The sequence below is a fragment of the Streptopelia decaocto genome, assembly GCF_964273445.1.
Source record: "Streptopelia decaocto genome assembly, chromosome: 4".
NCBI classification, from domain to species: domain Eukaryota; kingdom Metazoa; phylum Chordata; class Aves; order Columbiformes; family Columbidae; genus Streptopelia; species Streptopelia decaocto.
The window spans coordinates 27,176,248-27,202,884 of record NC_138658.1 but is presented as its reverse complement, the minus strand read 5'-3'; the positions used below and the strand labels follow the sequence as shown (position 1 = coordinate 27,202,884).

General features: G+C 41.5%; 1 protein-coding gene across 1 annotated transcript in view; it reads right to left on the bottom strand.

Annotated features, from left to right (window-relative positions):
* ADAMTS3 (ADAM metallopeptidase with thrombospondin type 1 motif 3) overlaps window positions 1–26,201 on the bottom strand; it is a 130,152-nt gene extending 103,951 nt beyond the window's left edge. Inside the window, exons 1-3 of the mRNA XM_082051279.1 lie at window positions 25,845–26,201; window positions 24,712–24,739; window positions 16,694–17,094 (exon numbers count right to left, since the gene is read on the bottom strand). Coding sequence (XP_081907405.1) covers window positions 16,694–17,094; window positions 24,712–24,739; window positions 25,845–25,913 — 498 coding nt within the window. The 5' untranslated portion in view covers window positions 25,914–26,201. The remainder of the gene's footprint in view (window positions 1–16,693; window positions 17,095–24,711; window positions 24,740–25,844) is intronic.
* Window positions 26,202–26,637: the final 436 nt, after the last annotated feature.

Sequence of the window (26,637 nt, the reverse complement as noted above, 5' to 3'; positions counted from 1 at the left end):
CAGGAGGATGGAAAAAGGGACACTTGAGGTCAGCAGCACCATGCCTACTGTGGCCCTCAAAAGCAATTTTTATTTATCTGCAATGCATATGCATCAGTCACGAATGATGCGACAGAATTATCACAAATTACAAACATTCCAGATACTGAATAACATCAATTACTGTATTAAACAATGCTGTGGTACCCGTGAGGTCCACTCTGCCCACACAGCATTCATTAGCTGGCTGATGAGGGTCTCATGCTGCCATCTCCCCAGTTATACACCACACTTTACATCACAGAGCATTCAGCACTGTGGAAGACAGACAAACCTGAACATCTCCATCCAACACTGACATCAAGTCTATGATCTTCCAGTGGAGGCGTGTCAAACTTATTTTCACTGGGGCCACATCAGCCTCATAGTTACCTTCAAAGGGCCAAATGTAACTATTACATTTACAGTTGGCCATTTGAAGGCCACCAGGAGGCTGATGTGGCCACCAGTGAAAGTGAGTTTGACACCCCTGTCATTGGGTACCTCAAGTCCTAACATACAGCCAGTGTGAATCAGTGAGGTGGGTACCTCCCACTTGGCACCCACCAGAAATTCCAGCAGCAAGATGCTTCATGTGATCTTTCAGACCCCTCCTGACTCGTTTCTACTGTATTTATGAAGTAGAAATTCATTATTTTTTACCTCATCTTCACTGAGTCTATAGGCAAGCAGGCTCATACAGGGACTTCACTGTGGACTGCTCCCTACAGAATTGGCTGTAGTTTCTCTCCCCAGGGAGCTTCTTCTACAGGTCATTTTCCCTGGACTGTATAGAAAACTAATTATACAGCTCTAGACTATTAACTGGAATAATTCACACGCTCCTCAGACACAATAAGACACCAGACAGCTTGGCTCAACCTTAATAAAGTGTACTTCCACAAGTATCAACTTAGAGAGTTTGCTAATTTATGTTGTAAAGAGCACATAGATCAGCTTTGCAAAGTACCTGGGCTTTCACCACAGTTGGAAGAGCTGCACTCACCAGTCCTTTGCTACACAAGACTTAATGCTGCTGGCAAGCTACCAACTGAGATAACAAAGAAGCCCCTACGTAAAACAAGTTCCAAGATAATATAAAAGTCATTCGAAGCCAAGGGTGAAAACCCGGCACCTCCTCAAATAGAAGTTAAACAGGAAACTGATGGATTTTACTCTGAATGGAAATATTCTGTTGATTAAAAGCTAGGAAGCACCATTTCCAGGTATTGAAATGCCAAAACTAGTAACATGTACATCAAACTCATTATGTCAAATTGAGTCTACATCTTTGTGCAAAAAACACCCCATGATAAAACCTCTCAAAGGAAAGGCAGTTTTAAACATTAGCAATTTAGTCAGGTTAGAAACAAGAAAAGCAAACGACAGTGTAATCTGTATGAGGTTAAAAAGTTAACTTACTGCTGCATGGTTGCTACTTTTAAAAAATAAAGTCCAAGTTAATTTATTAATGTTACTAATCAAGTCACAAAAGTAGTCTATGAAAACTAAGCATCGGAGTGAAAGCAAATAGTTCACCCCAATAACAGGAACAACAGTGCTTTAGCTTTATCCATCATTTCAAGAAACTCCTGATGAAATACAAGGTCAGGAGGCTGAACTAAGTTTTATTTCCATAACTCTTTCAGAGCCTGAGTCAGAGAGCAATGATTAGAGTTTCAGTGTGACCCTCTGAAAAAGCTAAGAACTTTTATGCCGATGATTAGTTCCTACAACAGACAAACCTATCTTGTCTGCATTCCACTTTTTCATTTTTTCTCAATAACCCTGAGTAGTATTTTCTTTCCAGTCTCTTTTCTTGCCCCCTTTGCAAACCTCAGACCATCCAGCTCTTAGGTCAAATTCCAGATACAAGTACAGCACCGAATAAACAAGGAACATCAAAAAAATGCATTACTGAATATGGCTTTTTTATCTCTAACCTACAAAAAGCAGTTTCAAATTCAGTATAAACTCTACAGTCAATAAGAACTTTGACAGGGATTACAAGGATTAAGCTTTGAGAATGTTGACTATTTCAGCATGTATTTACTTTCTTTTACTGAGATACATACTTTACCACATGTGATATGTGAAGGCAAAACGTGAATCAGAGCCCAATTCATCTGTGCTATGTGCGTTATCAAGGGTACACAGAAGTTAGGCAATCTGGTTTTTATTGCTAAAACTATTAAAAAGGGTTTTACTTAGTAATTATACTAAGCTTGGGTTATTTTACAAACTGTTAGCTGTGAGTCTCCACAAATAAAAAATTTACTTTGTTAACAAAAAGCAAAAATCCACAAAGGAAATTTTTTGTCGAACTGCCTTAAAAGCACTGTTTTGTGAAAATGCATAGCCAGGACTAAAAGGTGTGATTCAATAACAGCTACAAAACAGATACCCAGAGCAGCACCCAGTCACCAGTGATTTGTTTAGAACAATTTTTTTTTAAATCACCTATGCCAGGCACAGTATCATGTGAAGGAGCTCAGACCCACTCACTGATAGCTCTGCACCTCTGCCAGCTTATCTTCTACACATCAAACAGGGAAGAAACAAGAACAAGAAAACCTCCTTCTTGACTTCTGAGTAGGTCTTCACACTTTAAATGGAAGACACCAGTAGAGCAGCAGTACCTAGAGCAGAAAAGCTGCAAACAGGGGCAACATGCACGTGCCCAGTTTTCAGCTTCACAGCATGCTTTGGGCTCTGTACTACCGGTCCCATTTTCTGCTCCTGGTCTCATGAGATAGGGCAAAATGGGGTGTGTTACACCAACCTGTGAATAGTTCAAGCCCCTAAATATATTGCTTAAAGGGGATGAATTACACATAAAACCACACTCTGTCAAAAGCAATTTGTCAAACTCAGAAATAAACTGTGAATACATGTCTGTAAGTTGTGACAATCAAAGTTGGGACATTTTAGTTTTATGATGAGTCAGAGCTTTTTCATGCAGACTTTCTACAGACACCTGTTCCTAAATCCCTTTCTAGGGAAGACTACCTAATCAAAACACCTCCATATTCAGCATTAGCATTACCAGTGCAGCTTAAAATGCAAACTGTCTGTTCTCACTTGCACCTAAATAACAACATACTGTGAAGTGTCTTAATTCACCTTCAGATATTCTCTCCAATCTAAAAAGAAAAAATGAGACTAGCACCACTGTTAGTTAGACTTCCTAGCACCATATTTTCCACTTGTGGCACTTAATTGGTGATTCTGTAGCACATACACCTTTTGGCAAACCTGGGGTAGTTCTTAAGTTCCTAAATGAAGAGTTTGGAGCTTTTCCTGTTGGACATTCCAAAGAGGCCCCAGGAAGCCCCCCAAATTAAATCCTTGCCATCTAAAGAGTATGTAGGCAACTTGGATGTCATCAATTCACATCACTCAAATGCCAGCCTGAACTGACTTCATCTCCTCTTCTCCTTCCAAATCCCCAACAGATCACTGGATGCTCAGATGTGTTTGACAGGAAGGTAGCAGCCTCTTCCTCTACCTCGTACCTTCCAGCACGTGAGCAGCACTTTGCCCATTTAGTGCTGATGCTTCTGAAAATCCAGTTGCTGCATCACTTGGTGCAACAACAGTTCATCCAGCCATTTGCTTCCAATGGACTCTTTGTTCAGGCAAAAAGCCTGGGCAGTTTGTTGTGCAGATGATCACTCAGGAATTACAACTTTCTACAATCAGGTGAAATATTATTCAAAGCCAGCTAAACAGTTATGCCTCTCTGAATTCCAGTTAAGGCTGTTTTTCTAGTTTCTAACCTGCTTTCTTTTTTGTATCATAAACCAGTGTTACTTGCTTCAAATGTGAATTTTCAGGCAGGACATCATGTTCACTGCTGCTGCTACAACACAAGACATGCAGAAAGCCTAGAAAAAAAAAAAACAATATTAGTGAAGTGCTGCCTAGAAAACACAGCAGTTTTGGTGCCAGTCATCTTAGCTCCCCTTAACTGAATAACAAGGAATTATGCAGGACTGTCAAAGAGATGGGACTGATTCTACTTTCACCCTTGCTTTCAATTATTTAATAACCTTCCGCCACTCTCTCATGAACACAGAGTAAATGGAGACCGTGTTTTAAGTTAAATATCAAAACTCTACTTCCAAAAAGTGTTTGTAAATGCTCCCTATGAGCCCACTCCATAAAAAGCTAAATCACTTTCACCTTTTTTGAATGGATATAGTCCAGGGAAGAAGACCACAAAAGTTCTCTAGTAACCAAGTTCCTCCAAAAGCTACAGAAACACATAGTATGGAACTAATGAGACACTAAAATAATGCCTTTCCCTGGACACAGCAGAAGTAAAACCCACCCCTTTCCAAAGGCACCAGACAAGGAGCATTTCCCCCATTCCCCTGAGTGCATCTGTGGCTACAGATCCCACAGAGGCCAGGAGGCTAGTTTTCAGAATGAAGCATTTATCCATAAAAGTTCTCCACTCAGGTAGAAGAAAAGCTCACTGCTCTTGTCAGCAGCTATTGCAGCTTACCAGTGAGGTGAGAAAAAAATCTCATCTCATGCAGATTTGGAAAGAGCCTTTTCCCACAAGAGATGGGTGCTCTCTGCTACCAAGAAAATATCATCTTTTTCTCCAACTAAAAAGGGATTGTTGTCCTAAAACTTTCATAAGGCTTGTGACTGGGTGATCCTCTAGCAGGTGAAAAAGGCATGAATTCTCCTAGGCTCTAAACATTTGCTACATGGAGTCACACCTGAGGAAATAAAATTGTCCTCCTTTGAGGTGCCAGCAGACGGGGAGGGCTTTCAGCTCTTATTCACATCAGTCACAGCAGAACAGGGGCTCAGCAATTCACTCAAAACATTTCAGCAGGTATTTATTACAATTTATGTGGACTTCAAAAAAAAAAAATCTTAAAAGACAAACAGAAAGCTACTAAGTGCAGCTGTAAATGTAAATCAAGGGAACCAATTCAGTGCAATAAAGGAAGCCTTATGCATTCACAGATTTTTTTTCTGTCTGTTTCCCTCAATTTTCCCAAACCCCAACAGCTATTTCACAAGCAGTCTTAGTCTCTAATCTCTTATTTTCTTACTGCTATTATCCACCTACTGCACTGCTGGCATACCACCTAACTCCCTGCACAGTACAAGGATGGAAATAATCCTACCTGAAAAAGAATCCTTCAAATAAAAAGATCCTTCCACAGATAAAGCTGCATTTGATACAGTTGCTGATGGATAAAACAACACATTCTTGCAAAAAATATGGACAGAGATAGTTCGATTGGGCAGAAGCCCAAGACCACCTCAAAACCTGACAGTGTTGGCAACTTTAAGAGCAGTCTGCTGGAAACTATTCCCTTATTCATTCCAACCTTAACTTCATTCTGTGAGAATCCATCTGCAGAAGTGACTCCCAAGAGGAAAATACCCTTTCAGCCTGCCAAGAAAAAAAACTGCACACCTTGTACAGCACCATCCACTAAAACTACTCCATCCAGAGCCTCACTGCCCAGGTGATCTTTCAGAGGGAGCTGGAGATGAAGGAAAGTGATGAGCTGATTATTTGTGTCATCTCTATGTCCCATGAGAAATATGCACAGTTTCCATCCTATCTAACATTCTAAGTTTTGTCCTAGACTGAAGAAATAAGCTCCAGAGAGGGAAAAGAAAACAGGAGAGTTTGGAGCCAGCATGAGAACAAGGTAAGGTATTTCCAAGACTATTTTACTTCAGCAGCTCATTTCTTCAGTCCAGTGCCATCAGAAGAAAGGGACAAATCTCAGACAATCGTGGCTCTCAGGTCTCCACATGAAGTTCTAGGTCAGAGAAAATAATTCAGAGGCCATCTGCTCCAAGGGACCAGAATTACAAAGTGACATGAAACCCAGAGGGCAAAATATAATTTTGACATATTTGAGATATCTATTAGACCTTAACATCGAAACTGCCAGAAAAGTGTCTTGTTAGTAATTTCTGTCATTTGAGGATGACTGTTCCCAAGCCACTCTGTTGTGGCAAGAAATTAATTTACTTTTGTTGAATGAAAATATGACAGATAAGCAAGCAGTTCCCAAAATACAGAGACTGCACAAGGCTGTCATCAGGACGGTGTAACCTTTCTATACATGGGTACTGACTGAAAGTTATTTGTGACCCAGGACTACTTCCAGGATGGTCCTGCAAGACACACATGCGGTGGTGTCCATGAACATGCATGCAGAGCTCCCTTGCGTGTTATACTCCTTGTGTCCACCCTGAATTGCATGTAAACCACAAAGGAAAAGATCATCTTAACTTCCAGCTATCTTGTTTCTACAAGCAAAGCAGGTGATGAAAAGAAATGTCCTGAGGGGCAAGGTCAGCTTCCACTGTGGTCTCCTAAGGTTTCTGCAAACACTTTTTGTAACAATGATTTCAAGGGGAGTGTGGGAGAACCTGAGCCAGGCTAGCAAGGCTGCTTCTGTTCTGGCACAGCATTTCTTCTCTCTGGAACCTTAAGGGAGCCTCGTTAAAGGCCTCATCAAAATACTTCTCATTAACAAGAATGGATGAGTCCCTCTGCTGTTCTGCAATCCCTGCTCTGATACCAGTCAACAGAAGAGACGCAAGATGAACCACATTAAAAAGTGCAGGAAAAGAGGTGGAACTCACATCACCCTCTGGCTTGCTTCTGATCCAAAGAGCTGAAACCTGGAGGACGGATTCCAGTGGCAGTGCCATAAAGGAGAGCAGCAGGCTTCAGCGCCCAAAGCCTCCTGCTGCAGGGGGGTCCTTTTGCCTGCTGCCTCCCCTCAGACAGGGGATGTTGTCCCTGTAGGTCCTGCTTTCTGTCTTGGACAGCAGAAGAAGGTATGGTGTCAGCAAAAGAAGAGCATCAAAGGATGCATCCTACAATACACTTCATCATTGCTTTTACCATGGAGTGACTGCAAATTAATGCTGAGGAGACTGAGATGCAGTTTGGGATGCTACAGCAAGCTGCTGCTAAACCCTGAAAGATTAAGGAAACTTCTTCCAGTAAGTGGAAGCAGCTCAAGTCTCAGACTAACCTCATTTTTCAGCAACATACTACCTAATCACAAATGCCAGCAGAAGTTAATTTACTATGCAGCAATACTTATGAAATAAACATTGATGAAATGAGTACTGAATTTCACACTGTGTTGCTATTCATGAAAGAGGTTAAGAAAAAAAAAGTGCCAAGATGAGGACACTAAAAATTGGTCAGTTTTTAGATCAAATACTGATGTGACACCAAAGCCAGCACTAGTAATGCCAACTCCACCACACCCACTGCTGCCTCTGACAGAGGCTGTGAAGTGTTCAGCATCCGTATGTGCCCCTCCTTGGCTCTGCACAGTCTGGAAAAATCTGGACTCAGGAGCAGACTCAGTGGTATTTTGAGAGTGAAATTAAGGGAAAATGTTTCTGTTGGATTACACAGAAATAGGGCAACCTTTTTTTTCTTCTGCAGAGCACCCATACCACAGAAAGCCTAGTATAGGTGTACTCTACATACCAGGACAAAGGAGGAGCTTTGTAAAATTTATTTTCTGTTAAGATTAGCTTAAGAAGGGCTGTAAACTCACAACTGTTCTGTAGGGACATGCTGTTGGAACATAAACTCAGAACTGTCCAAATCCATGCATGCAAGATGTTTATTTTCACATATTCATAGCCATAAACAAGCATCCCTTTCATAGTTTAACCACTTTCTCACCTCTGTAAGCTACTCCAGCAGTGGCACGAAGAGTAAGCAAAGAGAGATAAGAAGTCATTCTGCTTTTTAAGACACACAACACCTCCAGACGGGTACACATGGACTTAAAATATACTACTTTTACACAGACTTCCTTAAAATATGCCACATGAAAAATATTTTAAAAATAAACTAAAAACCTAATAACTGCTATTTTCAATTTTAGCTGCCACACTACCCTTGAGAAGCAAAAGGTTTCTCTCTATGTATGATGTTCATACAGTCACATTCCAACACCTGAGTGGGCAACCTGTGCGTGAGGAGGGCAGAAAGACACCAGTGGCTTTACTGGAGAAGGGCAGAAGGACTGAGTGGGGAAGGGATTAGAGGGCAATTAAATACCAGGGAAAATCGTTCAATAGGTTTGTACTTCAGGTACCTTCTTTCCTGACAAAGCCAGGGATACGAAGCTCCCTCCTGCAACAGAGGTCCAGAAAATGCATTTGTGTTGACGTAACACTTCCCTTAAAAAGTGAAAACTGTAACCTGTCTCAGGATCTTCGAAACAGCTACAGTGATTTTTAATAAAACCAGGTTGGGGCAGTCCTCACAACTTACGACAGATACATACATAACTATTACCTAGTAGATTTAAACACATTTTAAATCTGTATTATCTTGAATTTGTTAATGCTGCTAAATGGACTACTGTGAAGCCAAATGGACACAGCATAAAGTGATGTGGTTCAGACATATTTTTACCTGGATAGTAAAGTGGAAAAAATTCATAAATATCCTAATCTTCAAATGGACATGCTACTAAGTAAGAAAAACCTAATTTCTCAATCAAAAATAACTATAAACACTTAAAACAGACATATTTTTTTAAGTTGGCTGTTTTTTCCTCCCCCTTTTTTCTGATCAAGCATGACTTGCACCACAGCATAGATTAAGAAGAAACTGGAAGCATTTAATCTTTGTACAGCTTATATAGGAGACTGTTGAGCTTGAAAAAAAAAAAAAAAACTTTAAAAAATTCTGAAGTGTCCAATACGCACACGTAGGCGTATTCCCATGTATATATGACAGCAATGTTGCATACAAACCCTGGCTGGAGCCCTGGAAGTTCCATGTCAGCTCCAGCAGCCTAGGATTTGGTCAGCAATCATGAGCTCTGGTTTTAAGCAAGGAATTACCGTAATCAAAGCAATGAGGGGGAAAAAGTGAGTTACTTCAAAGGTAAACTTCAAATACCTTGCTGAAGTCTGCTTACAGTCCAAATTGTTGCTCTTTATTTCTCTCACAGAGAAATCATGCCTGGTGAAAGGTACTGGAGAGAAGAAAAAAAAACCATTCTCAAATCTTCCCATGATCCCTTTAGTCAGAAGGGCTTTTCTTGGTCCTGATTAATAGTCCAAAGCCCAAGAGATCTGTAATCTCTCTGCTGATCTTCCTCAGTGGTCCCCTCATTCTGCCATGGCAGGAGCTGATCTCTTCATTTTATCATCATGCTGCATGGATGTGCAAGTACTTCACCTATTTTATTTATTTAACTGTGTCAGGCCACACTCCCAGTTTTTCCCTTATCCAGGATCATTCTCAGCACCCTTTACAGAACAACAAGGAAGCAGGGCTGCTTCCATCCCTCTCCACACAGGAGGAAAACAGCTCTTGCAGGAGGGATTTCTTCAGATCAGTGAGACCGTCAGGCTTTTTGCTTTTGTTCTCCATTTTAAAAAGAAATGGCATCATTTTCCATTTGGAAAACCTATTACCCAAACTGATCGCATATTTCCATGCTATGAAAGATATTTGTGTGGCTACTTATATTTTGGCCCAATTTGATCTACTTAAAAGTCCATAGCAGTACTACTGTATAGCTATTCAGTTTTTCCTATGACCGCACAGTTCTTGGAACAAAGGGAAAGAGAGATGTAGCCCATTGGAAAATTTTTATTTCAGAGGAGGACTTAGAGGGTGAATCAGCCTTGAAAACATAAAGCATACAACCAAGTAGAATCTCTGAGTATAACCCTTTTTACTACTTCCTACTTTGTACAATAAGTACAAAGCACAAAGTTTTCCCCAGTTGACCATCCTCAAACAGGCAGCCATGAAATTGGTATCAACAATAGGTTTCTAAAACTACCTGCTTAAGCAAAGAAATTTTCTCTGCATCTCTGAAAAAGAGCTTTCTTTTCAAGTAGGTTTAATCTTACTTAGGGCATGGGCTGATGTAGTAGTCCTGAGGAACAAGGCGGGAAGCAGAGATGGCTAAGAGCTGAGCTGGGACTTGGAAGGCTTATGTGGGAAGAGAGATCTTACGTGGGAAAGGGTAATTTATTCTAAAAGAGAATGGGAGAAATGCAAGGCAGAGGGAGAGAAGGAAATACAAGGACTAAAGAATCAGCTACTCTACAAAGCAAGGAAAAATCTGTCATCAGCCCAAATCTGGCCCCATTAGAAAAACTTATAAAAACAGACAAAAAGAAACAAATGGAGGTTGAGCAACCATCTGCATAAACTCTGACTACACTACACAAAGTAATGATGAAATATCTACTTTATTGAGTGACATCTTTGAAGAAAGCTAATTAGACATATTAAAGGATCTTATATATTTTATTACTTTATACTACATTGACATTTTACTTCAATTACCCATCACCTCCCTTTTCAATACCACTTCCCTCAGTGTTGTATGCATAAAGCCTGAAATCCTGAATAAGCAACATGACAGTACTGCATTTTCCTAAGTTCCTCAAACTTTTGAACTTTGAACAATTCTCTCTACTCTGGATTTCTATGTCTGAAAAGTCTCTATTACCCTCTAGGAAGTGCTACATAGTCCAGAGGTGACTGGGATGAAGTCCAAGCCCAGCCTGACAGTGACCAAAGGCCACTGACCCAGCAGCTTGCTCAGTCAAACGGGGAGGACTGGCTGAGGTTACCAGATGGGACCTATCACTCCAAAGAGGCAGCTCCAACATATCCAGCCCAGTTAATAAGTCTGCAGGGCTGCCAAGTTCAGCAGAATACAAGTGGTGAGAACAGGCATGGCAGGTTAAGGAAGTGCACTGCAGGATGTAATTACTGTGGAAAGTGCGCAACAGGGCAGAGTAACATCAATATAAGAACGTTAAATCAGTCTAAGACACTGCTGCCATTTGCACAGAGCAGCACAGAGTCAGGACATGGCCATATCTCCCAAGCCATTTATTATGTTTTCCAGTGTTTCACGCTCCCAGAAGTATTGGATTACCAGATGTCCACTCAGCCGCAGTCTGGGCAGCAGAAGTGCACAGCTTCCCATGCTGCTCCACAGTCCTACAGCCAGGACTGGGAGAGACCTCTAGGGCTGAGGGAAGGGTCCCATTTTGAGCCTTGATGCACATCTCATCCCATCTGAGAGCACACACACCTATGCCTGCTGCGGCTGTGGTCCACTACCCACTCATCACCATTGCGCTGAGAAGTCAAGATGATTCAATGACCTTCCCACAGCAGCCCTGCTCGACAGTGGTTCCCTAATAATATTATTTAGAACACTGGAAATTAAGCTCATCAAGAGTTTCCCATAGTCTATAACCAGATGCTCAGCAGCAGTTCAAGTGTTTGTCTCCAAAATGCTTTTTTAATATACACCAAAAAAATCAACAGCTCCTAGAAAACAACTGTTTCTCCATTTAGTAACATCATTTTGTCAACTTAGGGGAAATAACACTGAAACAATACATTAGTACCAACATGTGAACATGAAATAAGCCTTTACTTGAGTCTTGATGGAGCAACAGGTAATAAAAAGGATTTGAAACAAATGAAAATGCTCTGAAACTGCTTAGGTCCTGGTATGCACTTAACCACGTGCCTGAACTTAAGCATATTTTTGAGGATTTTCCTGAACCAGGGCTTGAGTCTTCGTGCAAGTATCTCTAGTCTGAAATACTCCAGTCTGTGCTTCAAACATATTTACCAAAGGAAAGTAACTGTGCACATCTCTGTACATCCTCCCATTCAGACACTTCAAATAACTCAAAAATCATTAATGCAAAGCGTTACCATAATCACTGAGAATAGGGAACTCTTATCAGCTTCTTTCCATGAAGGGGAAAGGTGAAAATAAGATGCAAAGTTAAAGACTAACATTTAAGAAGTCCCTACTTTCAAGAAGTCTGTGCTAGGGGACTGTCATGTCCAATGATCAAAACCAAACTTTGAGGACATGTTGAAACTCCCAAAATACAAACAGCTGAACATCAACTTGTGTACTGACTTTAATGGTGTCAAAGACACTCACAATTTTATTCCCATTTTCATATCCTTAGAAAAAAAGGATGACAACAAGCAAATGAGGAATAATTGGTCTCAAGTCATAAAACCTGAGCAGTTGTTTTTTTTGTCTTTGTTTTGTTTTGTTTTCAGTCTTGACAGTTGGTCTGTCTTTCAGGATTTCCCTGTTTTGACAGTTGACCACTAAATGGCAGATAGACTACTGGAGATGTTTCATTTGCAAACAGTCGTACCCTCAAATGAGCATACGCAGCCCTGGACTTGAAGGCCATGGTTTTCCAATAAACACAGCAAATCACATTTTACCTGGTAACTCAAGTCAAAGATTAAAGATCAACCATACTGGCTTTAGCCCTTTCATTTAAAACAAGTAACATTAATGCTCTGGAAGAAACGTAAGACAACATTCACACTTGGCAATGCCTAGATGTCAATATAAACCAGATCACAGTAACAAGGACAAATATGTCTGTAATGACATAATTCAAAATGTAAGTACAGGCTAAACGCATTGCATACCAGCAACGGTTTGGAGCTTGTTACAAAAGGAAGAAAGACAATTGATGAACTGAAGGAATTTTCTCTACAACATTAAAAACTTTTACTTTGTTATTTCTAAATGTGAAGTTTGTTGTGCGCTGTGTCTTTACAATCAGAAACATTTGTAAGGGATTTTTGAAGCTAGTAATTTTCTGCATCTTCCACAGCAGATACAGCACTGCACCGGGCATAAGCAATTTGTAAAAACTGCCACCTGCAAAATCTGCTTTGAACTTAGTTCCACCTTCTTGAACATCTTGCAATTATTTTCCTTCTTCTCTAAACCATATGTTTCTCTAGATGCATACCAATACTGTCTCAGCAACAAAATTACCACCACGTCAGAAACACTTTAGTAGCTTCTGAAAAGTTAAGCCACTAAAGCCCTCATAGCATCTTGGCATCTTAGAAGAAGAAGCCTACCACATGAATTAGACACAAAAATACTGTCCAGAAGATGAACATTAACTTGACCTTGTTTAGGAATCTACATTAAACTTATTGAGTGCAGACACACACAAAACACATTCCCACAGTCATCCAGAAGAAAAGGCACCATTATCTGATTTACTATGTCAGATTATATTAAATTTAAGTATATCATGAGTGTTTGCAGGATCTGATCTTTATACGGAGGACAAAAGTGAAGATGGTACTCATGTAAACAGGGAAGGGGCTGGACAACTACTTATGCAGGGAGGCTTGCTTTAATAATACGCACTCCCCTTTGTAAAACTGAGCTTAATGAGATGGACAGCAGCAGAGTACCGAGGTAAGATGTTACTGCACAGGCACTAAAAGCAGGAAGGGGGCAGAATGAGACATGGGAATGCAAAAATTAAAAGGCTACAAATGTGTGACCCCATACAGCCTGCAAGCATGGTCTGGGTAAGCTGAGCCTTGTTGAGCCCATGTACTTCCATCACTGCAACATCCTCTGCCTCTGAACATCTACTAAACCAAAGCCAAATAAAGAAAAGGCGAAGAATGAATCAGTGGACTTAAATCCAGACTGCTGTCTGTGAAACTACAATTTCACTATCTGCAGATCAAAGTTATGAAGAGCTTGTCTCCTTTTACCCTTTTCTGACAAGAGGTGACAGGCTTCAGTTTCTCAAGCCCACAGAGCCCAGCTGTCCCTTTCAGCTGATGAATGTCAGCACAACGCAAAAATAAACTTCTACAAAAAATACCACGTTCTTCATCAGCACTCTTCCCTTCCCACTGCTGGATCAATATTTCTGCATTATGACAGCACCATCTTAACTTCAAAACGCTGCCATCACAGGGCAAGCTTTAGTATTAAAACATGAACATAGCAGACAAAAGCAGCAGTAACTACAGCAGGAACCAGCAATAATTACCAGAAGGCCAAATTCTGCAAGGTACTACAAGCTACACAATCTTCCTGACATGATACAACGCAGGACTTCTCCACATGCTATCTGAACTCAAGAAGGATGATTTTGCTTGATGCCTGTAACTCAGTTACAAGTTTTGCTGCAACTCTAGCAAATATTTGATAAACACTGTAAATATTGTAACAAAAACTGCTATTGTGACCAAAACAACAGGAGAAATGTGCCATAGAAACCTGTGGAAGCACAATCTATCTGAAAGACAGCGCTACCCATAAAATATCAAACCCAGTCAGTATTAGACAGCATTACAAATCCACCTGACACGTTTACATATGAAAGCTATGGAATTCTCCTTTACAGGGGTTTTTATCACTGTTATTACCTTACATAGCATTTGTAATCTACTCACCCTATTATTTTTTTTAAACATAGCAATAAAAACGCAAGGCTAATTAAGTGTTCTTTTGCTATGACAAGTTCACGCACCTGCACATGAGCTTTTAAATAAGCAGGGTTGTTTTCAAGGGATATTAAGCAATGTGAAGTTAGGATTTTGCAAAACTGATGGCATGCAGCTGACTTCCACTGCAAAAGTAGATACATTTAAAAACCAAAATATTTGAACACTTTTGGTTTTAAATAGTTTATGTAAGTTTCCATTCAGGGAAAAACATTGGATAAAACCTCTCTTTACTAGTGCAAGTGCCAATTATTCCATGTATTTACAATTAAGCAACCAAAATTTAGAACCATTATGTTTCTCATGACCATATGTCTAGTGCTGAGAGCAAACATTAAACAATATGAAATTCAGCAATGTCTTTGAAGTACACTTCAACACAGTACACAATTTTGCCTAGCTATCAGCAGGTGTCTTACAAGTCATGATTAAAAATCTTATGCACAAAAAAAAGTTTGCAAGGCCTTTCACTAACTAGTGTTCAGCCAAGTATTCTTTTTCTGTTACTTATAATATGAAACTTCCTTTATAAGTTATACACTGAGCAAACTGCTACAACAGTAATTGCCTTTACTTTCCCCCAAAACGTAAGGACCTACCTGGCTACCCTCGGGAGTGTCTAAATTCTTCTTAAGTCAAAAATAAATCTTTCCAATAGGCACATGGCCCTAAAATTTCTCACTGTTGTTCCCGTTTCTGTTAAGCAATGTTATTTCATTCTTCACATCTTTAGGATACACTGAGGATCAAATATTCTAGCTTGGTTGAGAGACACACAGTACAGCAACAGAGAAGCCAGAAATGCTAACTTCAAGTTACTTCTGCTAGCCCCCTATTCTTTACTTAGGACCCTTCTGACACCCGCTGTCTTCTCATACACATGGAGGTTTGTGAAGACAGCGACTACTTCATCTCAGTTAACTCAAAAAACAACACAAGCAGCTTGTCGGCCACATGGCAATCTCTGCCAAAGCTGCTGTACTCCTTAATCTAATTCCTTTTAATCCAATTTATTGTCTTACTGTGCTGTCTCAACACAAGAACTTCATTCAGGATTACCTCTAAAACACAGCTCTCAAACCCAGTGTCTCATTCATTCTAAGAACTACATCTGAAGCTATCCAGGCAAATGTCTGCACGGCCTTTGTAAACACAGCACACTGCCAACAGATTCTCCTAAAAAACCAAAACCAAAACAACAACAACAACAACAAACACCCAAACAAACCCCACCAAACTGATGGTAGTTGATAAGCTCAGATGTAAATCCCACTAGTATTTTCTTTCTTTAAGTAAGGAAAGCCAAGGAGTTTTGGTTGTGCATAGCCCTAAACTCTGAATCAGGAATCCGAGACATTTATGCAATGTTTTACTTGAAATAAATTATGTACAGCAGAGACAGGGAGGTTTGCTAGACAGTACTTATTGCAAAATGGAATAAAATCATTAACATGTGGCGGGAAGAGGGAAACCTATTTCCAAGAAGGGATACTTGTTGCAGACCTGTTGATATGATTAGTCTCCTGAATACCAGCAGAGTAACCAGTATATTAATCTTCCTGGATGTTGCAGTCATGTTCCACCACTGCTCCTGCTACTTAAAGAGTACAAGGTAAGTATTGTTAGCTTTCTTTACCACATGATTGAATTAATGAATGGTATGTGTACTCAGTACATGCCTGGTCTTTCAATATGGGATTTGTGTACCAAGCCAGTCACTGCATCTGCTGAAACCACAATGAAATACCACGTTTTCAACTAACACAGCAAGCAGGCCAGCACAATTTTGAGAATGGACCCTTTATAGATATGAACCACTCAATTCTCATATGATACCTTGTGATGAAACAAAATTGCATCTAAGAAAACAAAAAGCATGGTTGCTTTATAAATAAAAACTTTAGAACTTAAATCCATTGCTATTCTTGGACTACAAGGCAGCCTGCAATTTTACTACTTGAGAAGTACACAGTGACTTTTTGGATGCCAAATTCTACATTCACTCAACAACAGGTCATCTTTTAATTCTTAAAAATAACACCATTATTAATTTCCCCATTTGTAACACCTCATGAAAATAAAAAGGTAAACAAAAAAATTGTAGGTTTAGTTTCTCTCTATCACTAGCGACATTAAGGACTTTGTTTATCAAAATCAGAGAAAATTATCCCAGAGTAAAGCAATAGGGCTGTATATATCAATGCATACTGAGGCATTTTCTAAGGGATTTATGAAATGAGGTTCTTAAAATGATACAACTAGTAAAGTGCAGTTAAAAGCAAAAAAGCTGTGTGCAAAATGGTAATATATCAGACATGAATGCCATTAAATAAGCCTTACCAGACCATCACAGTTGCTAATAGCAACAGAAGCTCCAGGGATATCAGTTATGTCTCCCACATAGGCACAGCTGGTCCACAGGGGCTCTTTTTTCCATAATCTCTCTGTAGCAGGTCTAGTCTGATTTGCATTACCGGCACCATTTCCAGCTGCCACAGAGTCTTCGTACCACTCTACTACCGCCTTGGGAGCCACTAAACGAGTGTTGGGTTTCAGCCGGAGATGGAATTCCCTTCCAAATGCAGTGACGTTAAAATACAGCTGTTTGGGGCTTTGGGATACCTCCCGTGTTGATCTTCTTTGGTGACTTGCAGAGAGGATATTGGAGATATAGCTTCCATCTGCATTGGTACTAATTGGAATCACTAATCCATACGGTCTCAGTCTGCTTTTTTGTAATTCTGCCAAGAGAAATATCCAAAAGCAAACTAAAATTAGAACAAGAGTATGGATTAAGACTGAAGACCAAAGAACAGAAATGTATGGCACTAGAACAAATGGTACATGCAAGGATTGGACAAGCCATTGTCTTAAATGTTACAGGCTACGCTCACTCAGAGTACACTCCAGCTGCAGCTTGTTTACTATACAACACACAACTACTGTGTTTTCAGGCCTAACATCAAATGCCACATGTGCTGGACCCCTTTGACTCCTATCTATGCTTGCAATATTGTCGATATAGGATTCCTGTTAGAGCTGCTCTAAATCACTCCATTGACAACGTCGGCTGAAGAATGATAAAAACCTGTCTATGTTTCAAAAGGACAGAGGACAGTGCCACTTACCACACCAATGTACATTAAACCATCTACTAGATAAGCTAGTCTGGATTTAAGCACACCAATAAAACATAAGCAAACATAAGTTACATGTTACTGCTCTCCTTAGCTGGAACACTCAAGCTTATAAATCTTCACTTGGGTACCTCACAGCAAGGCTTTTAAAATTCTTAATGCTATCAACTGCTATTATAAAACTGCTTTGTACTACTTTTACACAGACACTGGGAGGAGGACATGTAAGAAAGAAGAATTTTGACACATCATAATTTAAGCAAGGTATGACAAACCAGTGACAATGTGAGAGGAAGACCATTTCAGCTTAAGGGAAAGCACATGGATCATGCCTAGTTGGACCAACACAAGAAACTGCCCAGTTAGCCACCACCAATAAACACACACCACAGATGCTGGGATACACATTAAGCACATGCAAAATACCCTCCACGTGACAAAATTTTCAAGAAGCAGGTCCTTTCTGACTATTTTCATAACATGTACAGAGAAAACCGTGAAATTTTTTTTCACATTTATCTGAGGAGATTCCTGAGGCTTAGGTTTGCTTAATAGCCAAAGAAGAGGCAGTGACCCTTTTGAATTCTCTTGTAAGAAATGCCATGCAATTCCTTCATAAACCTTAAACAGAATTGCTTGCTCCTGTGTCAAGACCTCCATTAAGATTTTGAAAATAAAGTGCCACGCTCAGTTTATCACTGCAATTTCCATATATATTCCTGCAGTCTTAGAAAACTGAAATACAGAAAAGAATCCAGTGGGTATCACACACTGTTGATAAAGTAATCAATGCCAGCAGTGGTACAAGCAGTAACTTTTCCCTCTACAGATCTCCTCTAATGAATACCCTTACCCAGCAACTTGCTATTACCCTTCCTCTTTGCATAACTTGATTAACAGAATACAAAACCAGAGAAGGTAATTATTGAAAAAAAAAAAAAAACTAAATGCAGAACTTTACAAATTTTTACCTAAAACTTCCACTATATTGCAATACACAAGAGCTATAAAACCAACAAAACAGTACTCTGTTGATAGTACTAAAGAAATCCTCAGGTAATACTACAGAAGCTCAATGGCACAACCCTTAGCTAAGGCAGTGTGTCCTAAACACAAGGTGTGCTGCCAAGAAGTCACTGCTTTAATACTTCTGATCAGTGGCAGACCTTCCCCAGACACCTCAACGGTGTGGCCAGACAAGGCTGCACGCCGCCAATTAGTAGAAAAAGTTATCCCAAGGTTAATCGGCTTTAGCAGGGGCATTGGCCAAACAAGAAAAGTCACCATAGAAAAAAAGATAACAGCAATGAAAGCCCCATTTGCCTCATTTTTTGTGATTCCCGCTGGTCAGCTCAGGATTCCTGTGTAATTAGCAGCAACATTAGCTGACTAGAAAACTTGCAATTGGGTTCTGAATTGGTCCAGGTGAACACAATACCCTCCACGCCCCAAAAAACCTCTGTGTGGTCCTTACCTGTATCCCAAAAATAGCATTAATAACCTAAGAGAATAATGTTTTTGCCCTCTGTGCTCTCTGCTATTCTTAGGCACTGCTAAGAAAAGGAAGAGAATCTCCCCTTTGGTCAGAGAAAGGTCTTCTGTTATCGCTTATCACATTTGCAGCCCTTCATGGGGACACACATGTGTTTCCCTCTGCCTTCAAGTAATTTTACACCACTGTAAAACAAGCCCATCAAATGAGCTTATCTTTTCTGCAACACCTTTGTAATCTGGGAGTAATCAGGATATTCGGTGTCCAATTTTCATCCTGCAAAAGGAGAAGAAGCCAGGTAAAGCTGTGGGCTAAACTGCTGCTAAGAGCTGGGCCAAACCCTAAGTCTTATTACCTGTGTATTAGATTATGTGAGAGTTAGAAAGACACTTATCACAGAAATAATTATTCCCTAGCTCTTCCCTTCCTAACTGGCTAAAGCAATATTAGAGTGATACTATTGGTACTTTTCACTTAAAGAACTCCACAATTGGCTAGCTCAGATGCTACCACTAAGTGCCACTGAGAATTCCTCAAATAAATATACTTAATTAAACAAGTTAAATTTTACCTGCTCCCAGTGTGAATCACACTTGAACTGTGCATTAATAGAGAAAAAGCTCAGTAGCAAATTCCTTTCTACTGGGAGCAGGGGCTGCCCATTTTAAGAGATTGACCCATTCAACTAATAACTATAGTAGGAACACATTCCTAATGGCTTCATAGAATTGTTTTTTTTCTCCAATTTTCTTTTATGCCAGTTACTGAGGGATTTGACAGAAAGACAACATATAGTACTCATAGGACATACACAGACATTTAAATTCTTGTACTCTAAATATCTTCACATAACACAGGCAAGTTAAAAGTTCCTTATCATTTTCAAGTCCATTGTTCTGAAAACATACTCCATGACCTACAGATAGGAATCATGGTGTTTTTCAGCAGCAGCCAACTCAACCTATTTTGCCATACACCTACAAGATCGATCAGGTTCTAAAACTGGTATCCTGATTAGGACATTATCCTTAGGATAATTCCCATGTAAAACACTGGGAATTCTGAGTCAGGATTGCTCACCTCTTTACTCAGAGGATGGACCAAATTAAAACTCATTTCTAATAATTATACATCAGGCCAGGAGTAGGAGACAGAGCTACTGGGTTGTACATCCTAACTGGGTCACAGTGAAAATCTAGACCCTCACGTTCCCCGCACTTCGGTGAGAAGATTTCATTCGCAGACCGACATTCCTCCTTCTACCTCACCAAGATTCTTCGTGGCTTATTTTCAAAGCGGGATGACTAATGCCAGAGACCACAGTCTGATGATCAAATTCTGTGTTCACTGCCTGACCAAGAAAATGCTTTGCACATCTTGCAGCAGTATTCCCAGACTTCTAATTGCGGGAACAAAAAAAGTTACTTTGCTAATAACAAGAACAGCCAGTTAGCCACAAGAAAGTAGGAATAAGGAGTGGAAAATAAGAATTGTCAAGTTTTTGAGTCAGTAAAAGCCTTTTCCAGAGTCTCTAAATGCTGAGCTGGAAGAGGAAATGCCTTTTGTTCAAAGGCAATTAAAATTAAATGTGACATGACTGAATACTGAAGACATCTAAACTCCTATGCTGACTTCTATTACCCTTTTTCCACAGACTCCACGGCCTTCAGAAATGCTATTCCAGCTGTAGGTGTTGCCTTTCCTATGCTAAAATTTCAGAGTCATTCTGTTGTGATAATTCAAAGCTTACAGTAGTGATCAGAGAATAACACAGAGCAATAGAAAAAACACTTAAAATTTTGTTCATTTTTTCATCTGGTTTTAAACTGCTGTTCCAGTTGCACAATGTTTAAGTTGAAAGAAAGCACTGATGAAAGAACATCACATTCTTTCCTTGTGTGCCAAAACATAATTAGCAAGAATGCCTCTGAAAAGGTCTGCCCATACCTTTTTCCTCTCAAATGAAACCCATGAAACCCAAGAATTAACATCACCAGCTCACAGTAGTTGTTTTTGCACTGTAAAACAGCTGGTGACAATGGAAATTCAAAAGCCCTAACCTTTTTTTGGTTTTAGTCATTTGCATTTGGAAGAGCATTATTTTTTCAGGTGTAAGATTTTGTGAAATACACAGATCAAAAATTGTTCATGTGGATGTCCACAGTGGAATTCCAAATGTATAAACATTCACTTAAGAAAGTAGATTTCAAAAGCACAGCCTAAACTGAAATCAGTGGAATCAGCAGAAAAGCAGGAATTTCTGAAAATTCAGAAAAATTATTCCTATGTCTAAACCAAGCTACCCAAGTTCAAAGACAACTTTTTCTTTTTTTAACAAGTATTTAAACCTCATCTAGTGTACATTATTCTGACTATTCTCTTGCTTACGCTGCACGTAAATAAATTTTGGTAACAGGACCCTCCTTTTTCCAGCTTTCTGCATTGCAACTCAAGGACCAATTTTCATGAACAAATAATTTTTTTGATCACAGAAGCTCCTTTGCCTATCGCCATGACCTGTGAAATTTTGTCCACTGAGTGAAAGTGCTGGCAGCATAATTTTTTTCCAAATATTTTCTCTGTCATGGCAATGAGATGTAGATTAATCACTATGTGCAGTAACCACATCTGCCTCTTTATACTGCTAGCAAATATTTCAATTAGGAACAAGAATGTGGAAACCCACTAAAATTACACCAAAAGCACAACTGGTTTGGCAAAGATGATGCTGGGTACTGTGCAAGGAAACAAATGTGCAGGAACTTCTGATAACATCCTGTCCAAGTTGCCCCAGCATCGGGCTGTATGCTAAGTCCCAGACTGTCCTGTACTCGGATGCTGGGATGACCAGAGAGTTACCATCACCTTCCAGAGCTGCCTCACCTCTCTTGGAGGATGTATCTGAACATAGTTTGCAGCCTCAAGCAGCTCACCTACTTTTGCTCAGGTAGCAAAAGGAGTGGAGCCAACATAACACCTCCAGATCATCACTGTGCCTGCATCTTCTGAATTCAATTCACAAGCTATGATACAGTCAGATTGCTGGATGTCAGACACCCAGCTTTGCAGTGGAAGCACTGGAAAAAATAATTACCTGCTGTTGCAGAAAGAGGACAGCACTTCAATAAAAATACTGTCAGGGGTTCCTATCTTCTGACAGAATGGGATGAGCACAGAGCTGTTCCAGTTACTTAGCAAACTGCTGCTTAATAACAAGAAAAGATGATGCAAGAACACAGAGACAACCCTAGCAGTTTTGTCATCACCGTTTTCTGCTTTCATCGTTGGAGCAGCCTGGCACTGGTGTTTTGCAGGTTAGACATCAGAGTTTTCTTTCAGAAATAGTGCTGAGCAGCGCTGAAGCTCTGCTGCATGGGAAGCTGAGGCATGCAAAGGGAAGACATAGAACCAGCCCGAGTGCCAGCACCTTCAGTCTTACTATTTCATGAGTGACAGCAGTAACATTTCCTCCTGATAGTTTCCAGGCATTTGCAGTACCTTATGCATTCAATTAATTAGGCATGGCTAACTCCCTATCTCTATGATACATTCCATACTGATATTAAAAAAGTCCTATATTATTTCATTTGTCCTAAATAACTTTCTAGGTCACAAAAAAAAATATTAGCTGCTGACAGCAGCCAGCCCTGGGCCAAATCAAAACATAAAATACCAATGCAAAGTGACACTTAACATGGACTTGAAGTAGGACAGCCCATTTGGAGACAATCCTAGTGCAGGTTTTACTGTCATCATTAAAACTCTAAACTGAGTAAGCCATAATTTTGAATCAGAATTTACAGGATAAAACATCACTTTAAATATTAACAGTTTAAAAGACAGAAAGCGTAACACAAATCCCAATGACTGTGTTAGCTGTTTGTGTTTTGAAGACATACAGATTTCCCCTCACTGAAACACCATCAATTCCTGAAAGCCAGAGTGACTCACAGATGGTCTGACCTTGGGAAGCCATTAAACTACTCTGAACAAAGAACTACTGAGATGCTGTGCAGTTGTGCTGAAGAGATGCGTCAGTGAGCCCTCTCTTGCTGGGCACCAACCAACACCAAGGGCATCCTACACACACCAACCAGACATTTGGGACCATGGATCTGTGAGTGAACAGACCCACCAGCTGACATCGTACTCTTCTCCCACCTCCCCCTTCCCAGGTAGAGGAGGGCAAGATCATATCAGCTGCAAAAGCTCCCCATGTGCCACCAGAGCCAGGCTGAGATCCTGTCCCACACTGAGCACACAGACCTGGCGCTGGGGCCTTTGCTCAGGGAGCCTGATTCACTCTCTGCCATGCCACAACATCTGTCTCCTGTGGTTCCTATGTGCCTCAGTTGTTCTCAGACTACAGCAATGCTGAGACCATGAAAGAAAGGAAAAAGTTAAAGGAGAAAAAGTTATTTTCCAGGTTAAGGAATTTTTTCTGATGTACTGTATAATTTAAAATACACATTCCTGTATAGCTTATGGTTTCTGAAATTCAAATACAACCCATTTCTCATGGAAACTACTAGAAATAAATCACAGGATCAGCATACCAGTGGGAAAAAAGAGTCTGTTGCCAGTTAGGTTTAAATGTACCTAACTGCCTCAATTCCGATTATTCACTGATCACAGCGGAAATCAGCCTAAGCCCAGAAGAATGCAGTGCCAAAATTGAAATTGAGACAAGATCTCCAAAATGTAGATAAATACTTGAAAGCCTTTTTCTGAACAAAACCTCAGATCAAAACCCCAGAACTGGAGACCTAACAACAACTGGAAATAGAATTGCCAGGAGTTTGTTCCCATTGCTACTGCTCCGCTCATTTAAAAGCTCCAGAGCACTGTGCAGACACTTGGGCTCAACAGCAAATTGTTAAAGGACTAATTTCACAACTGGGTAAACTAAGGAGCCTGCAAGATGGTTCACCCTTGCATTAACATTCTGGAAGAGATAACACCAGCTTCTGCATCATTCCACCATCCCGTAGAGGACTAAATTAATTTAGTTTTAATGAACACAGATCTTCTGAAACTAAAGTGTGTTTCCATGGTACTAATTGTATGAAGCTTTCTGTCTTTAGGAAAGAGCCAGAGAAGCTTTCATTTCAATATGAAATACTTCATGGGCACTAGAAAGTACCTTTCATTTCAGTACCCTCATTCATCACAGACACCAACTTTGTGCACTACTTTCTTACATATCAATTTACAATGCAAGAGAGAACAACTATCATTAGGCATGCAGCAAGCACACTGTGCCATCAACAGAATATGGAGAGGCCTCAGCATTAAACAATTTTTTTTCCAGCTAAAATAAAAGATTGAATGCTTCCAATACAGAAGAATAGTATGAAGACATAGTTTGCCCAGGCCAAATGAAGTAGGCATTTCCTCCTTGATTCAGAAATGAAGACCAAGTGTCTGACCCAGAGCTGGTATGCTGTGACATTCAGAAGGCTGGTTTAAACACACTGCAATTTTTAAGTTTTGTTGTTTTATTTTTAAGAAGGGAAACACATTTATCAGGATGCAAAGACATGAGAGGGCCTGCAAATTCAAGTCATGCCATCACTGTGAAACTACAAATGCTCCTGGGTGGTAATGGTGTGGGGGTACAACAAGGCAATGCTGGCCTGCATACAGATAATTTTTCCAGAAAATAAGCAAGTTTGTTGAGTTTATTTATTTTATTTTTGATAGCAGCAATAATAGCTAAATAGACTTACCTGTTTGGATCTGTTCTTCTTTACCAGCCTGCAGAAGAGAAAAGAAACACATGCACAAAGTTGTTAGTGTAATTACTATGCAACGTGTGGCAGCAGAGTGCTTCTAGAAGTCTGAAAAATTACTTGGTGTGCATTGCACCATTTTTTACATTTCTGGTTTTGGTTTCCAGGGATGGTATTTCTCCTTAACTGAATAAACAGCTGTTCCCACGAATGTATCAGAGTCCATAATAAGTTTAGCATAAATAGAGGTGCTAAGAAATCCTGATTTTGAATGACCCATTCTATATGTCATAACACTGTGTCAAAAATTAAGTTCAGTGGCCAAATAAAGGCCTTAATGTCAATGAAAGTGATAGGTCCTGAGAAGTAAGGGTGCCAGGGTGGTAAAGAGGCAGTTTGCTGACAGTTTGCCTTCTTCATCTCTGTGCTAGAGAACAGGAAAATCAATGAGACTTCCCAAGTGACAGTAGGGACAGAGGCACCAGTCTGATGCCAATGCCAGCACAGCACCAGTGTGGTGCCAGGTCTCACTAGACATATGATACACAGAGGGCTCAGAAGTAACACTCCCCCGGCTGCCACAGGAACAGGCCCGGAACTGGGGATGCTGCGTGCCCAGCTAAAGCTTGCTCTGAGTTTGGCATTTCCCCCCACCCAGATCAGAGAGTCGGATACAGAAACCTGTGAAGTGAAGGAATGGATGAAACAGGCTCGGCGCAAGAAAAAAGCAGCAGTAAACACTCCCAGCCCGCCACCTCTGATCTGTCAAAGCCTAATTTACAGCCCGAGGCTGGTGCCGCTTGTTGCCTGAACACGTGCAGAACGGCTGGCTTGTCTGTTCCGAAAGCCACACTCCGGCCGATGACCCCGAGGCCAGCTCGCAGCGCCCCTGGCCGCCCGGCTGGGAGCGGAGGGAGTGGGCAGCGAAGGAAGGGGTCGCAGTACCGGCAGCTTGCCGGGGCCGCTGGCAGAAGGATCCCGCGGAAGGGCTGGGCCCCAGGGCACCTCCCCACAGGAAGGACAGGAGGGTAAGGGAGAGGAGAAGCGAGGGAAGCGGAGGTCCGGCCCCCGGCCCTCCGCAGCCGGGCAGAACAGGGCACCCCGCCTCGCCAAGCCCCGCTGCCACTCACCTGCTGGCCGGCTGCAGCGCGGACCCCCAGGAGCGCGGCTGCCACTACCCACAGGGGCAGGAGCACCATCACGAGCCGGCCGCCCAGGGACCGCCGCCCAGCCCAACCACACGCTCCCGGCCCCCACCGCGCTCTTCCTCCGTTCGCCTTCCCTTTGTTTTTCCCTCGTCTTTTTCCTTTTTTCCCCTCGGGCGGCGGCGGTTCCCCCCCGTCGCCGTTGCTGGGGCAGGGCGCGGGAAGCGCGGGCTGCACCCCGCTAGCGCCGGCGCCCCGAGGCCGGCTGCAGCCGGGCGGGCTGGGCGCGGGCGGCGGTGGGGTGGCGAGTCGCCGCACCGCCTCCTGTTGCTCGCTGCGCCCTGCCTGCGCCGCGCATCACAACCTGGGGCGCTAATAAAGCCGCACCGGCTCCCGGGCGCGGCTCCGCCTTTGGCACGGCCCGGCACACCGACGTCAGGGGCCGCCAGCCCCGGCCCGACCGCAGGCTGCCGCTGCTGGGCAGGCTCACCCGTCGCCAGGGAGAGGGCGGCGGGGCGCAGCTCCCGCACCTGGGGCGAGCCGGCGGCCGGCACGGCTCAGCGCGGCTATAAACGCAGACACTTCCTAACTCCACACGAATTTTTCATTTACTGACTTGTCCCTGTGCTTCTCGCTAAATACTCTGGGATCCCCGTCTTTTTGCCTGAGAAGGGAAATGAACAGGCTGGCTGCAAAGAAAAAACCTTCCCGCCCATTCATACTGCCTCAGCTGCCTTCACAGGGGCACCAGCCTCGCACCAGTGCAGTAATCTTGAGA